The sequence below is a fragment of the Sphaeramia orbicularis genome, unplaced genomic scaffold (genome assembly GCF_902148855.1).
Source record: "Sphaeramia orbicularis unplaced genomic scaffold, fSphaOr1.1, whole genome shotgun sequence".
In the NCBI taxonomy this organism is placed as follows: domain Eukaryota; kingdom Metazoa; phylum Chordata; class Actinopteri; order Kurtiformes; family Apogonidae; genus Sphaeramia; species Sphaeramia orbicularis.
In genome coordinates this window covers 15,424-32,500 of record NW_021941703.1, presented here as the reverse complement: position 1 = coordinate 32,500, position 17,077 = coordinate 15,424, and the positions used below count along the sequence as shown (strand labels likewise).

Here is a 17,077-nt window from a genome sequence, read left to right as displayed (position 1 = left end):
CTGGACTAATGTGGTCCAGTGGGAGGAGCTCAGAGCTGGACTAATGTGGTCCAGTGGGAGGAGCTCAGAGCTGGACTAATGCAGTCCACTTCTCTGGTCTCAGTCAGGACTCTAGCAGCAGTTGTGGATGAGCTGCAGTCGTCTAACGGGTGTTTTCGGTCGACCTGTGCAGACACTGTTCCAATAATCAGCCGACTGCAGATGAACACATGGACTAGTTTTTCCAGGTCCTGCTCAGACATCACATCTGTGATCCTTCAGATGTTCTTCAGGTGACAGTAGGCGGATTCTGTGACTGCCTTGATGTGTTTTTCAAAATTTAGGTCTGAGTCCATCACTACACCCAGATGTCTGGTCTGGTTGGTGGGTTTCAGGTCTACAGACTGAAGCTGTGGTTGGTGGGTTTCAGGTCTACAGACTGAAGCTGTGGTTGGTGGGTTTCAGGTCTACAGACTGAAGCTGTGGTTGGTGGGTTTCAGGTCTACAGACTGAAGCTGTGGTTGGTGGGTTTCAGGTCTACAGACTGAAGCTGTGGTTGGTGGGTTTCAGGTCTACAGACTGAAGCTGTGGTTGGTGGGTTTCAGGTCTACAGACTGAAGCTGTGGTTGGTGGGTTTCAGGTCTACAGACTGAAGCTGTGGTTGGTGGGTTTCAGGTCTACAGACTGAAGCTGTGGTTGGTGGGTTTCAGGTCTACAGACTGAAGCTGTGGTGACCTGCAGTGGTTTCTCTTTGGCTCCACAGACAGTTAGCTCAGTTTAGTTGTGGTTCAGCTGTAGAACGTTGTGGTCCATGCAGTCCTTCATCTCCTCAGTGCGTTTTCCCAGAGCCTGTCCAGGGCCTGGGTCTGCAGAGGACACTCACATAGATCTGTGTGTCATCTGCGTAGCTATGGTAGCAAATAATGTTGTTCTTTATAACCTGTGCCAGTGGGAGCTGAAAACGGAATTTTATTTATTTATATAATTATACACAAGTCGTCTTCATATATATATATATATATATATATATATATATATATATATATATATATATATATGAGGTCCAGTTCCATTGGTTCTTAAAGGTGTTTCAGTTAAAGTGGAGCTGCTGATACAGTCAGTCTGATATAAATTTACTTATTGATTGATTGGTCTCAAAGGTGCTGGTCTGTCTTTCATTTCCTCTTCTTTCTTTCTTGTCCTCTTCTGTCTTTCATTTCCTCTTCTTTCTTTCTTGTCCTCTTCTGTCTTTCATTTCCTCTTCTTTCTTTCTTGTCCTCTTCTGTCTTTCATTTCCTCTTCTTTCTTTCTTGTCCTCTTCTGTCTTTCATTTCCTCTTCTTTCTTTCTTGTCCTCTTCTGTCTTTCATTTCCTCTTGTGTCCTCAGGTTTGGACGTATCGGCCGTTTGGTGACTCGAGCCGCCGCCAAAGGTGGAAAAGTGGAGGTGGTGGCGATCAACGACCCCTTCATCAGCCTAGACTACATGGTAAGAACCAGAACCGGGTCATGTTGGACCCAGTGAACCCAGATAGATCCAAACATCCACCTGGAACCAGAACCATGTGGTACCTGTGGACGTCAGACTGTGGTTCAGTTTATACAGGTCACATATTTAAAAACAGACTGTGTATGAAGGACAAGTGTCCCTGTGTCTGTGTGGACGTCTGTGTGGACGTCTGTGTGGACGTCTGTGTGGACGTCTGTGTGGACATCTGTGTGGACGTCTGTGTGGACGTCTGTGTGGACGTCTGTGTGGACGTCTGTGTGGACGTCTGTGTGGACATCTGTGTGGACATCTGTGTGGACGTCTGTGTGGACGTCTGTGTGGACATCTGTGTGGACGTCTGTGTGGACATCTGTATGGACATCTGTGTGGACGTCTGTGTGGACATCTGTATGGACGTCTGTGTGGACGTCTGTGTGGACATCTGTGTGGACGTCTGTGTGGACGTCTGTATGGACGTCTGTGTGGACGTCTGTGTGGACATCTGTGTGGACATCTGTGTGGACGTCTGTGTGGACATCTGTGTGGACGTCTGTGTGGACGTCTGTGTGGACATCTGTATGGACGTCTGTGTGGACGTCTGTGTGGACGTCTGTGTGGACGTCTGTGTGGACATCTGTGTGGACGTCTGTGTGGACTTCTGTATGGACGTCTGTGTGGACGTCTGTGTGGACATCTGTGTGGACATCTGTGTGGACGTCTGTATGGACGTCTGTGTGGACGTCTGTGTGGACATCTGTGTGGACATCTGTCTCCTTTTGGATGTCCATTCTGTCTCCTTGCGTAGAGACCCCGCTGCTGTCAGTCAAAATAAAGAAGTACTTTGGAGCGGTGAGTGACTTTGTGAAGGAACTCCAGCGGGTGGTGACGCAGTCGGGGTCAGTGTGTGACAGCTGGATGGACAGAGGAGGTTGGATGACATCACAGGTCAGACCGCAGAAGGACTGAGAGCCGATGTGGAGGGTTTCTGTCAGTCTGCGGGACTGAGAGGGAAAGTGGACCAACTGTGTAGAGACCTGACTGCTCTGAAGGGAGGAGGAAATGCTGAGGCCACGTCGAACAAAACTGAGTTAGAACGAAATGAAGCAGAAATCAGGTTTTCCCCTGAGAGCTGAGGAGGCAGCTGGATTCTTCTGTAATCGACTCCAACTGCAGTCCAGACATCTTCCATGGTCAACACACAGCAGGAGTGGACTGATAAAGACTGGAAACAACTGAAGAACAGAAGGACTGAAGAACAGAAGGACTGAAGAACAGAAGGACTGAAGAACAGAAGGACTGAAGAACTGAAGAACAGAAGGACTGAAGAACAGAAGGACTGAAGAACAGAAGGACTGAAGAACAGAAGGACTGAAGAACTGAAGAACAGAAGGACTGAAGAACAGAAGCACTGAAGAACTGAAGGACTGAAGAACAGAAGGACTGAAGAACTGAAGAACAGAAGGACTGAAGAACAGAAGCACTGAAGAACTGAAGGACTGAAGAACAGAAGGACTGAAGAACTGAAGAACAGAAGGACTGAAGAACTGAAGGACTGAAGAACTGAAGAACAGAAGGACTGAAGAACAGAAGGACTGAAGAACTGAAGAACAGAAGGACTGAAGAACTGAAGGACTGAAGAACTGAAGAACAGAAGGACTGAAGAACAGAAGGACTGAAGAACTGAAGGACTGAAGAACTGAAGAACAGAAGGACTGAAGAACAGAAGGACTGAAGAACTGAAGGACTGAAGAACTGAAGAACAGAAGGACTGAAGAACTGAAGGACTGAAGAACTGAAGAACAGAAGGACTGAAGAACAGAAGGACTGAAGGACTGAAGGACTGAAGAACTGAAGAACAGAAGGACTGAAGAACTGAAGAACAGAAGGACTGAAGAACTGAAGGACTGAAGAACTGAAGAACAGAAGGACTGAAGAACAGAAGGACTGAAGAACTGAAGGACTGAAGAACTGAAGAACAGAAGGACTGAAGAACAGAAGGACTGAAGAACTGAAGAACAGAAGGACTGAAGAACAGAAGGACTGAAGAACTGAAGAACAGAAGGACTGAAGAACAGAAGGACTGAAGAACTGAAGGACTGAAGAACAGAAGGACTGAAGAACAGAAGGACTGAAGAACTGAAGGACTGAAGAACTGAAGAACAGAAGGACTGAAGAACAGAAGGACTGAAGAACTGAAGGACTGAAGGACTGAAGAACTGAAGGACTGAAGAACTGAAGGACTGAAGAACTGAATGACTGAAGGACTGAAGAACAGAAGGACTGAAGAACAGAAGGACTGAAGAACTGAAGGACAGAAGGACTGAAGAACAGAAGGACTGAAGGACTGAAGAACAGAAGGACTGAAGAACTGAAGAACAGAAGGACTGAAGAACAGAAGGACTGAAGAACAGAAGGACTGAAGAACAGAAGGACTGAAGGACTGAAGAACAGAAGGACTGAAGAACTGAAGAACAGAAGAACTGAAGAACAGAAGGACTGAAGGACTGAAGAACAGAAGGACTGAAGAACAGAAGGACTGAAGAACAGAAGGACTGAAGAACAGAAGGACTGAAGAACAGAAGGACTGAAGAACAGATGGACTGAAGAACAGAAGGACTGAAGAACAGAAGGACTGAAGAACAGATGGACCTATTGGTGTCTCTAATGCCCTGTTTCCACTGCGTGGTATTGACTCGACTCAACTTGACTCGGCCTTTTTCGTTTCCATTATGAAAAAGGACCTGGAATCTGCTACCCAGTTCTACTTTTTTGGTCTCACCTCCGCCGAGGTTCCAAAACTGGGGACCAGATACTAAAACGTGACGTGTAAACTCTGCAGACCACTGATTGGTCAGACAGTTGCCTCTGTGCCCCGCCCGTTTACAAACACAGAAGCGTTAGTGGACAGTAAATCTGTGGGTCCACGAATCCACATGAGAACAGATAAACTAGACCAGGGTCGGTCCAGGAGATTCAGTCTGTGGTGGACGACGTAAAAATTCAGACGAGACAACACGGAACGAGCGAGTTTATCAGCAACTCTGAGCAGACGACACGGAAGTAACGCGCCGTGTCCAGGTACGGTAAAGTATCCTGGAATGGAAACGGTCTGAGGGAGTACTGAGTCGAGCGGAGTCGAACTGGTTCCACGTAGTTATTACGTTGCATTATTTTGCACACATTCTTCCAAAGACAAACACAACACACACTCACCCCCCCCCACCCCCCCACTCCAGCCGTCTGCCCTCAAACTCTGTTTTTTCACCGTCCCCCAAATCCATGGAAGAAGTTCCAGCGTGTGTCCACGTGTACTGTGTGAAAACTGTAGGACGTCTTATATTTGGGCTTTGCATCGTCCTCTGTTCTTCACTGCAAATTTCAAAGAAAAGGGTTCTGTGGCGGCGCGACCGAAGCTGCAGCAGCGCCATGTCCCTGAACACTGATCGTAATTTAGTTTGATCTACTCTGTGCTGACACATGATAATACAGGCCATTCTGATTCTGATTCTGATTCTGATTCTGATTCTGATTCTTGTGTCCTCAGGTCTACATGTTCAAGTTTGACTCCACCCACAGTTTGTGGAAACATGGTGAGGTGAAGGCAGAGGGCGGGAAACTGGTCATCGGTCGCATGCGCATCACGGTTTTCCACGAGTGCGTCCTGCACATTCAACACCTTTGACCTTTGACCTTTAAATGACACCGCTAACCCTGTGTCCGTCAACAGGAGAGACCCCGCCCACATCCGCTGGGGCGACGCCGGCGTCGACTATGTGGTTGAGTCGACCGGCGTCTTCACCACCATTGAGAAGGCGTCGGTGAGTCTGGACCAGAACCAGAACCAGAACCGGGTTCACCCCAGAACCGCACAGGCACCAAAAAGAACCAGACACCAACAGAAAAGCACTGAGGTTTACACTGAGGTTTACACTGAGGTTTACACTGAGGTTTAAATACACTGAGGTTTACACTGAGGTTTACACTGAGGTTTAAATACACTGAGGTTTACACTGAGGTTTACACTGAGGTTTAAATACACTGAGGTTTACACTGAGGTTTAAATACACTGAGGTTTACACTGAGGTTTACACTGAGGTTTAAATACACTGAGGTTTACACTGAGGTTTACACTGAGGTTTACACTGAGGTTTAAATACACTGAGGTTTACACTGAGGTTTAAATACACTGAGGATTACACTGAGGTTTAAATACACTGAGGATTACACTGAGGTTTAAATACACTGAGGATTACACTGAGGTTTACACTGAGGTTTAAATACACTGAGGATTACACTGAGGATTACACTGAGGTTTAAATACACTGAGGATTACACTGAGGTTTAAATACACTGAGGTTTACACTGAGGTTTAAATACACTGAGGTTTACACTGAGGTTTAAATACACTGAGGTTTACACTGAGGTTTAAATACACTGAGGTTTACACTGAGGTTTACACTGAGGTTTAAATACACTGAGGTTTACACTGAGGTTTACACTGAGGTTTAAATACACTGAGGTTTACACTGAAGTTTACACTGAGGTTTAAATACACTGAGGTTTACACTGAGGTTTAAATACACTGAGGTTTACACTGAGGTTTACACTGAGGTTTAAATACACTGAGGTTTACACTGAGGTTTAAATACACTGAGGATTACACTGAGGTTTAAATACACTGAGGATTACACTGAGGTTTAAATACACTGAGGATTACACTGAGGTTTACACTGAGGTTTAAATACACTGAGGATTACACTGAGGATTACACTGAGGTTTAAATACACTGAGGATTACACTGAGGTTTACACTGAGGTTTAAATACACTGAGGTTTACACTGAGGTTTAAATACACTGAGGATTACACTGAGGTTTACACTGAGGTTTAAATACACTGAGGATTACACTGAGGTTTACACTGAGGTTTACACTGAGGTTTAAATACACTGAGGATTACACTGAGATATACACTGAGGTTTAAATACACTGAGGGTTACAATAAGGTTTAAATACACTAAGGATAACACTGAGGATTACACTGAGGTTTAAATACACTGAGGTTTAGACTGAGGATTACACTGAGGTTTACACACACTGAGGTTTACACTGAGGTTTACACTGAGGATTACACTGAGGTTTACACTGAAGTTTAAATACACTGAGGTTTAAATACACTGAGGTTTACACTGAGGTTAAAATACACTGAGGTTAACACTGAGGTTTAAATACACTGAAGTTTACACTGAGGTTTAAATACACTAAGGATTACACTGAGGATTACACTGAGGTTTAAATACACTGAGGTTTACACTGAGGATTACACTGAGGTTTAAATACACTGAGGTTTACACTGAGGTTTACACTGAGGATTACACTGAGGCTTACACTGAGGTTTAAATACACTAAGGATTACACTGAGGATTACACTGAGGTTTACACACACTGAGGTTTACACAGAGGTTTACACTGAGGATTACACTGAGGTTTACACTGAGGTTTAAATACACTGAGGATTACACTGAGGTTTAAATACACTGAGGATTACACTGAGGTTTAAATACACTGAGGTTTACACTGAGGTTTAAATACACTGAGGTTTACACTGAGGTTTAAATACACTGAGGATTACACTGAGGTTTAAATACACTGAGGTTTACACTGAGGTTTAAATACACTGAGGTTTACACTGAGGTTTAAATACACTGAGGTTTACACTGAGGTTTAAATACACTGAGGTTTACACTGAGGTTTAAATACACTGAGGTTTACACTGAGGTTTAAATACACTGAGGATTACACTGAGGTTTACACTGAGGTTTAAATACACTGAGGTTTACACTGAGGTTTACACTGAGGTTTACACTGAGGTTTAAATACACTGAGGTTTACACTGAGGTTTAAATACACTGAGGATTACACTGAGGTTTAAATACACTGAGGATTACACTGAGGTTTAAATACACTGAGGATTACACTGAGGTTTACACTGAGGTTTAAATACACTGAGGATTACACTGAGGATTACACTGAGGTTTAAATACACTGAGGATTACACTGAGGTTTAAATACACTGAGGTTTACACTGAGGTTTAAATACACTGAGGTTTACACTGAGGTTTAAATACACTGAGGTTTACACTGAGGTTTAAATACACTGAGGTTTACACTGAGGTTTAAATACACTGAGGTTTACACTGAAGTTTACACTGAGGTTTAAATACACTGAGGTTTACACTGAGGTTTAAATACACTGAGGTTTACACTGAGGTTTACACTGAGGTTTAAATACACTGAGGTTTACACTGAGGTTTAAATACACTGAGGATTACACTGAGGTTTAAATACACTGAGGATTACACTGAGGTTTAAATACACTGAGGATTACACTGAGGTTTACACTGAGGTTTAAATACACTGAGGATTACACTGAGGATTACACTGAGGTTTAAATACACTGAGGATTACACTGAGGTTTACACTGAGGTTTAAATACACTGAGGTTTACACTGAGGTTTAAATACACTGAGGATTACACTGAGGTTTACACTGAGGTTTAAATACACTGAGGATTACACTGAGGTTTACACTGAGGTTTACACTGAGGTTTAAATACACTGAGGATTACACTGAGATATACACTGAGGTTTAAATACACTGAGGGTTACAATAAGGTTTAAATACACTAAGGATAACACTGAGGATTACACTGAGGTTTAAATACACTGAGGTTTAGACTGAGGATTACACTGAGGTTTACACACACTGAGGTTTACACTGAGGTTTACACTGAGGATTACACTGAGGTTTACACTGAAGTTTAAATACACTGAGGTTTAAATACACTGAGGTTTACACTGAGGTTAAAATACACTGAGGTTAACACTGAGGTTTAAATACACTGAAGTTTACACTGAGGTTTAAATACACTAAGGATTACACTGAGGATTACACTGAGGTTTAAATACACTGAGGTTTACACTGAGGATTACACTGAGGTTTAAATACACTGAGGTTTACACTGAGGTTTACACTGAGGATTACACTGAGGCTTACACTGAGGTTTAAATACACTAAGGATTACACTGAGGATTACACTGAGGTTTACACACACTGAGGTTTACACAGAGGTTTACACTGAGGATTACACTGAGGTTTACACTGAGGTTTAAATACACTGAGGATTACACTGAGGTTTAAATACACTGAGGATTACACTGAGGTTTAAATACACTGAGTTTTACACTGAGGTTTAAATACACTGAGGTTTACACTGAGGTTTAAATACACTGAGGATTACACTGAGGTTTAAATACACTGAGGTTTACACTGAGGTTTAAATACACTGAGGTTTACACTGAGGTTTAAATACACTGAGGTTTACACTGAGGTTTAAATACACTGAGGTTTACACTGAGGTTTAAATACACTGAGGTTTACACTGAGGTTTAAATACACTGAGGATTACACTGAGGTTTACACTGAGGTTTAAATACACTGAGGTTTACACTGAGGTTTACACTGAGGTTTACACTGAGGTTTAAATACACTGAGGTTTACACTGAGGTTTAAATACACTGAGGATTACACTGAGGTTTAAATACACTGAGGATTACACTGAGGTTTAAATACACTGAGGATTACACTGAGGTTTACACTGAGGTTTAAATACACTGAGGATTACACTGAGGATTACACTGAGGTTTAAATACACTGAGGATTACACTGAGGTTTAAATACACTGAGATTTACACTGAGGTTTAAATACACTGAGGTTACACTGAGGTTTAAATACACTGAGGTTTACACTGAGGTTTAAATACACTGAGGTTTACACTGAGGTTTAAATACACTGAGGTTTACACTGAGGTTTACACTGAGGTTTAAATACACTGAGGTTTACACTGAGGTTTAAATACACTGAGGTTTACACTGAGGTTTACACTGAGGTTTAAATACACTGAGGTTTACACTGAGGTTTACACTGAGGTTTAAATACACTGAGGTTTACACTGAGGTTTAAATACACTGAGGATTACACTGAGGTTTAAATACACTGAGGATTACACTGAGGTTTAAATACACTGAGGATTACACTGAGGTTTACACTGAGGTTTAAATACACTGAGGATTACACTGAGGATTACACTGAGGTTTAAATACACTGAGGATTACACTGAGGTTTACACTGAGGTTTAAATACACTGAGGTTTACACTGAGGTTTAAATACACTGAGGATTACACTGAGGTTTACACTGAGGTTTAAATACACTGAGGATTACACTGAGGTTTACACTGAGGTTTACACTGAGGTTTAAATACACTGAGGATTACACTGAGATATACACTGAGGTTTAAATACACTGAGGGTTACAATAAGGTTTAAATACACTAAGGATAACACTGAGGATTACACTGAGGTTTAAATACACTGAGGTTTAGACTGAGGATTACACTGAGGTTTACACACACTGAGGTTTACACTGAGGTTTACACTGAGGATTACACTGAGGTTTACACTGAAGTTTAAATACACTGAGGTTTAAATACACTGAGGTTTACACTGAGGTTAAAATACACTGAGGTTAACACTGAGGTTTAAATACACTGAAGTTTACACTGAGGTTTAAATACACTAAGGATTACACTGAGGATTACACTGAGGTTTAAATACACTGAGGCTTACACTGAGGATTACACTGAGGTTTAAATACACTGAGGTTTACACTGAGGTTTACACTGAGGATTACACTGAGGCTTACACTGAGGTTTAAATACACTAAGGATTACACTGAGGATTACACTGAGGTTTACACACACTGAGGTTTACACAGAGGTTTACACTGAGGATTACACTGAGGTTTACACTGAGGTTTAAATACACTGAGGATTACACTGAGGTTTAAATACACTGAGGATTACACTGAGGTTTAAATACACTGAGTTTTACACTGAGGTTTAAATACACTGAGGTTTACACTGAGGTTTAAATACACTGAGGATTACACTGAGGTTTAAATACACTGAGGTTTACACTGAGGTTTAAATACACTGAGGTTTACACTGAGGTTTAAATACACTGAGGTTTACACTGAGGTTTAAATACACTGAGGTTTACACTGAGGTTTAAATACACTGAGGTTTACACTGAGGTTTAAATACACTGAGGATTACACTGAGGTTTAAATACACTGAGGATTACACTGAGGTTTAAATACACTGAGGATTACACTGAGGATTACTCTGAGGTTTAAATACACTGAGGATTACACTGAGGTTTACACTGAGGTTTAAATACACTGAGGTTACACTGAGGTTTAAATACACTGAGGATTACACTGAGGTTTAAATACACTGAGGATTACACTGAGGTTTACACTGAGGTTTAAATACACTGAGGATTACACTGAGGTATACACTGAGGTTTAAATACACTGAGGGTTACAATGAGGTTTAAATACACTAAGGATTACACTGAGGATTACACTGAGGTTTAAATACACTGAGGTTTACACTGAGGATTACACTGAGGTTTAAATACACTGAGGTTTACACTGAGGTTTAAATACACTGAGGATTACACTGAGGTTTAAATACACTGAGGATTACACTGAGGTTTACACTGAGGTTTAAATACACTGAGGATTACACTGAGGTATACACTGAGGTTTACACTGAGGTTTAAATACACTGAAGTTTACACTGAGGTTTAAATACACTGAGGATTACACTGAGGTTTAAATACACTGAGGTTTACACTGAGGTTTAAATACACTGAGGATTACACTGAGGTTTAAATACACTGAGGATTACACTGAGGTTTACACTGAGGTTTAAATACACTGAGGATTACACTGAGGATTACACTGAGGTTTAAATACACTGAGGATTACACTGAGGTTTACACTGAGGTTTAAATACACTGAGGTTTACACTGAGGTTTAAATACACTGAGGATTACACTGAGGTTTACACTGAGGTTTAAATACACTGAGGATTACACTGAGGTTTACACTGAGGTTTACACTGAGGTTTAAATACACTGAGGATTACACTGAGATATACACTGAGGTTTAAATACACTGAGGGTTACAATGAGGTTTAAATACACTAAGGATTACACTGAGGATTACACTGAGGTTTAAATACACTGAGGTTTACACTGAGGATTACACTGAGGTTTACACACACTGAGGTTTACACTGAGGTTTACACTGAGGATTACACTGAGGTTTACACTGAAGTTTAAATACACTGAGGTTTACACTGAGGTTTAAATACACTGAGGTTTACACTGAGGTTAAAATACACTGAGGTTAACACTGAGGTTTAAATACACTGAAGTTTACACTGAGGTTTAAATACACTAAGGATTACACTGAGGATTACACTGAGGTTTAAATACACTGAGGTTTACACTGAGGATTACACTGAGGTTTAAATACACTGAGGTTTACACTGAGGTTTACACTGAGGATTACACTGAGGATTACACTGAGGCTTACACTGAGGTTTAAATACACTAAGGATTACACTGAGGATTACACTGAGGTTTACACACACTGAGGTTTACACAGAGGTTTACACTGAGGATTACACTGAGGTTTACACTGAGGTTTAAATACACTGAGGATTACACTGAGGATTACACTGAGGTTTAAATACACTGAGGATTACACTGAGGTTTAAATACACTGAGGTTACACTGAGGTTTAAATACACTGAGGTTTACACTGAGGTTTAAATACACTGAGGTTTACACTGAGGTTTAAATACACTGAGGTTTACACTGAGGTTTACACTGAGGTTTAAATACACTGAGGTTTACACTGAGGTTTAAATACACTGAGGTTTACACTGAGGTTTAAATACACTGAGGATTACACTGAGGTTTAAATACACTGAGGATTACACTGAGGTTTAAATACACTGAGGATTACACTGAGGATTACTCTGAGGTTTAAATACACTGAGGATTACACTGAGGATTACACTGAGGTTTACACACACTGAGGTTTACACTGAGGTTTACACTGAGGATTACACTGAGGTTTACACTGAAGTTTAAATACACTGAGGTTTACACTGAGGATTACACTCACCGGCAGAATGTGGGTGGAGCTTCAGTGACTTCAACAAATCACATGACCTTATTCATGGATCTCATAATAAAGTTGTTTCCCCACCTGTTTAATAAGTTGTGACCTGAGTGGTCTGTTGACCTTTGACCTCCTCTGCCCTCCCAGGCTCACCTGAAGGGCGGGGCTAAGCGGGTGGTGATCTCCGCCCCCAGCGCTGACGCCCCCATGTTCGTGATGGGCGTCAACCACGAGAAGTACAACAACTCCCTGAAGGTGGTCAGGTCGGTTGGTGTTTTTAGACTGGGTTGAACTCATCTGAGTCGTGTTGCCTTCAGGGACCGTCCTGGACATCTGGACTAATGTCAGACCAAGAGCGTGGCTTTAAATAGCGCCGACGTTAACGCGGGTTTATTTTTAACACCTGTGTCTCCATAGCAACGCCTCCTGCACCACCAACTGCCTGGCTCCGCTGGCCAAGGTCATCAACGACAGCTTCGGCATCGTGGAGGGGTTGATGGTACGAGTCCGCCACGCACACACCCAGGTCCACATTAGAACTGGAACCAGGTCTGGTCCAGGTCTGGTCTAAGTCCAGGTCCAGGTCTGGTCTAAGTCCAGGTCTGGTCCAGGTCCAGGTCTGGTCCAGTTCCCACCAGGACCAGGGTCCAGTCCACTACCACAGAACCTTCTGTGGTTGGAGTCCAGATGAGTTTCAGTGTCAGTTCTCTGCTGCGTTATGTGCATCTACACCAGGGCTGTCAAACATGTGTCCTGGGGTCCAAATGCGCCCCCCCCAAACGTTCCAATGCGTCCCCTGGGATGAACCTACAAAGTGTAAAAATTCCACTGTCCAAAAAACAACAAAAACTGAGTAAAATGATGAACGAAACTGGACCAAAATTGAGTTAAATAGGTACAAAATGAGCCAAATTAAATAAAAATTGAATAAGATAATGAATGAAATGAGAAAAACTAAACAAGAGTTGAATAAAATAATGAATAAATGAACAAAATCAAACAAATTGAGTTGAATGGTGAAAATAAAACTACTGAAAAGTGAGTAAATTCTTCATGTTTTGTTTTTTTTTTTTTTTTAATTCTTGGTGTTCAAACCATGAACAGAAGGTGAAGCTGCTTCAGAGTCCAACTGTCCAACTGTCCAACTGTCCAACTGTCCATCTGAGCCTCTGAAACTGGACACACTGACATTCAAACAGTTTGAATTCCTGAACATTTGGTCAAAGCCTAAATGAAGCCTGTGGACGTTTGTGACGGACGCTCTCTCTGTCTCTCTCTCTCTCTCTCTCTCTGTGTCTCTGTCTCTGTGTCTCTCTCTCTCTGTGTCTCTCTCTCTCTCTCTCTCTCTGTCTCTCTCTCTCTGTCTCTCTCTCTCTCTCTCTGTCTCTCTCTCTCTGTCTCTCTCTGTGTCTCTCTCTCTCTCTCTCTCTGTCTCTCTCTCTCTCTCTCTGTCTCTCTCTCTCTCTCTCTGTCTCTCTCTCTCTGTCTCTCTCTGTGTCTCTGTCTCTCTCTCTCTGTCTCTCTCTCTCTGTCTCTCTCTCTCTCTCTGTCTGTCTCTCTCTCTCTGTCTCTCTCTCTCTGTTTCTCTCTCTCTCTGTTTCTCTCTCTCTCGTCTCTCTCTCTCTCGTCCGTCCAGAGCACCGTCCACGCCACCACCGCCACACAGAAGACGGTGGATGGTCCGTCAGGGAAGATGTGGAGGGACGGACGTGGTGCGTCTCAGAACATCATCCCCGCCTCCAACCGGTGCGCCAAAGCCGTGGGGAAAGTCATCCCAGAACTGAACGGGTACGAAGCGGCTTTGAAAACCCACAACTCCCATCAGCCCACACTGCAAAACCACAGCTCCCATCAGCCCACACTGTAAACATAAACATGTCCGAATGTAGTTTAGTTTTTATGGAACGTGGACTGACTCAAATTCTGTCCAGTTTCAGATGTGATCAGGTTTAATGTGTGGAAGGGTTCATTTAGAGATTAATTGACAGGAATTAGGTATGCAAATTAAACATCTGGAAACTGGGATATTATTATTATTATTATTATCATTATTATTATTATAGATCCATGTGAAAATATCACTACTTGTTTCATCAAAGCAAAAAATATTTATTTAGCAGGACATTAATTTTCAGACCTCAGAAACTAGCTGGCTATTAGCTAATGCTATAAGCTAGCATTAAATTAATCCTATATCTATAGAACTGGCTAGCTATGGTAATAGATTTTATTTTGTTTAAAAAAAACTATGTAACCCTTTTATATCATTTAAACCTAAAGTTTCAAGTGTTAACTGACAGTTAAAGTTAGCCATTAGCATTAGCTCAGGTTTCTGTATCTTACTTCGTACCTAACTTTAATCTTAAATCTAGTGTCTTCCTAAAGCTGCATGTCAAATATAAAATGAAATTGAATTACTGATTTACTGAAACTGGAAGTAAATGAGTGTGTGAGCTAATGCTGATGCTAACGGCTGGTTTGTGTTTGCAGTAAACTGACAGGGATGGCGTTCCGCGTGCCCACGCCCAACGTGTCCGTGGTGGATCTGACAGTTCGTCTGCAGAAACCTGTGAGTAAACCTGGTTTAATTTAGTTTAGTTTAATTAACTTTAGTTTAATTTAGTTTAGTTTGATTTAATTAAATTTACTTTAGTTTAATGAACTTTCTTTTACTTTAGTTTAATTAACTTTTATGTAGTTCAGTTTAACGAACTTTACTTTAGTTTAGTTTCAGCTGTTTGAACAGTCCCAGTTTGGTGAGCCCTCAGCCAACTCAAATGGATTGTGTTTACTAATCGTTTGGCGGAACTGGTGTGTAAATGTGTTCAGGCAAGTACGACGACATCAAGAGGGTGATCAAGGCGGCGTCTGAGGGATCCATGAAGGGGATTCTGGGATACACCGAGGAGCAGTAGAAGAAACACAGACCACACAGACCGGATCAGATCCAAGCAGGATCAGTTCAGTGTAGAGCTGTAGATCCATGAAGGGCCACCAGAGGGCAGCATGTCTATTTAAATGAGATGAAGGATCAGATTGCCGATGGAACAGATTCATTATGTAGAACATTTATAGAAGATTTGAGTTGAAATAATCAGCTGAAAAGATAAATGGAATCTGTGTAAATGGTGTGCAAACAGGATTTGGTTTTTAATGAACTTTTCAGAATGACTTCATGAACCAGACGCTCTAGTGTTCAGTTTCACATTTGAAATCTTTTTTCTTCTTGAGCCAAATGTTGTTAAACTTCCCTTAAACATTATTAAGTGTTTCTGAAACCCTTTAACCCACAGGTGTCAAACATGTGGCCCAGGGGGGCAAATCCGACCCGCCAAAGGGTCCAGTCCACCCACCAAAGGGTCCAGTCCGGCCCGCCAAAGGGTCCAGTCACCCACCAAAGGGTCCAGTCCACCCACCAAAGGGTCCAGTCCGGCCCACCAAAGGGTCCAGTCAACCCACCAAAGGGTCCAGTCCACCCACCAAAGGGTCCAGTCTGGCCCTTTGGATGAATTTGTGAAATGCAAAAATTACACTAAAATATGAACAATCCTTTTAGTTCAGGTTCACATCAGACCAGTTCAGTCTCATGTGGCAGGACCTGAAAAATACTGTCAGAATAACAGAGAAAGAATGACAACTGCACATTTTTCTCTATGTAAATGTAAATATTTTCATGTATTTACACTAAAACAAAGTGGGTTTGGACCTTTTAGAGGGCCGGTTTTGGACCCTTTGGCGGGCCGGTTTTGGCCCAGGGGCCATCTGTTTCACACCTGTGGTCTGAATGTTCTGCTGTTTTCAGGTCGTGTCACAGATTTCAATGGCGACCCTCACTCCTCCATCTTCGACGCCGGCGCCGGCATCGCACTCAACGACCCACTTTGTCAAACTTGGTCCTGGTGAGTCCTCGGCGTCCACTTGAGCGCCCCCTGGTTCTGGACACTGTCAGTACTGATCCTGTGTTTTCTCTGCAGGTACGATAATGAGTTCGGTTACAGGAACCGTGTGTGTGACATGGTTCATCACATGTTCACTAAGGAGTAACTCCAGGTGGCACACCGGCCTTCCCATCAGCCACTCTTCCTTCCATCAGCCCCTCTTCCCTTCCCATCAGCCCTCTTCCTTCCCATCAGGCCCCTCTTCTTTCCCATCAGCCCCTCTTCGATCCCATCAGCCCCTCTTCTTTCCATCAGCCACCTCTTCATTCCAATCAGCCCCTCTTCCTTCCCATCAGCCCCTCTTCCTTCCCATCAGCCCCTCTTCCTTCCATCAGCCCCTCTTCTTTCCCATCAGCCCCTCTTCTATCCCATCAGACCCTCTTCCTTCCCATCAGCCCCTCTTCCTTCCCATCAGCCCTCTTCCTTCCCATCAGCCCCTCTTCTTTCCCATCAGCCCCTCTTCTATCCCATCAGCCCCTCTTCCTTCCATCAGCCCCTCTTCTTTCCCATCAGCCCCTCCTTCCTTCCCATCAGCCCCTCTTCTTTCCCATCAGCCCCTCTTCCTTCCATCAGCCC

The 17,077-nt window shown here is 42.6% G+C and overlaps 2 protein-coding genes across 2 annotated transcripts in view; one reads left to right on the top strand and one right to left on the bottom strand.

The window, feature by feature from the left end:
• Positions 1-1,450, bottom strand: part of LOC115416842 (glyceraldehyde-3-phosphate dehydrogenase-like) — an 18,492-nt gene extending 17,042 nt beyond the window's left edge. The window contains 1 exon segment of the mRNA XM_030130725.1: positions 1,375-1,450. Within this exon segment, the coding sequence (XP_029986585.1) occupies positions 1,375-1,450 (76 nt within the window).
• Positions 1,365-16,607, top strand: LOC115416843 (glyceraldehyde-3-phosphate dehydrogenase-like). Its single transcript, XM_030130726.1, has 11 exons — positions 1,365-1,466; positions 5,011-5,120; positions 5,194-5,284; positions 12,711-12,826; positions 12,981-13,062; positions 14,200-14,351; positions 15,054-15,136; positions 15,393-15,474; positions 16,141-16,154; positions 16,378-16,462; positions 16,538-16,607. The coding sequence occupies exons 1-11, from the start codon at positions 1,464-1,466 to the stop codon at positions 16,605-16,607; spliced, it is 888 nt and encodes a 295-aa protein (XP_029986586.1). The 5' UTR covers positions 1,365-1,463.
• The last annotated feature ends 470 nt before the right edge of the window (positions 16,608-17,077 follow it).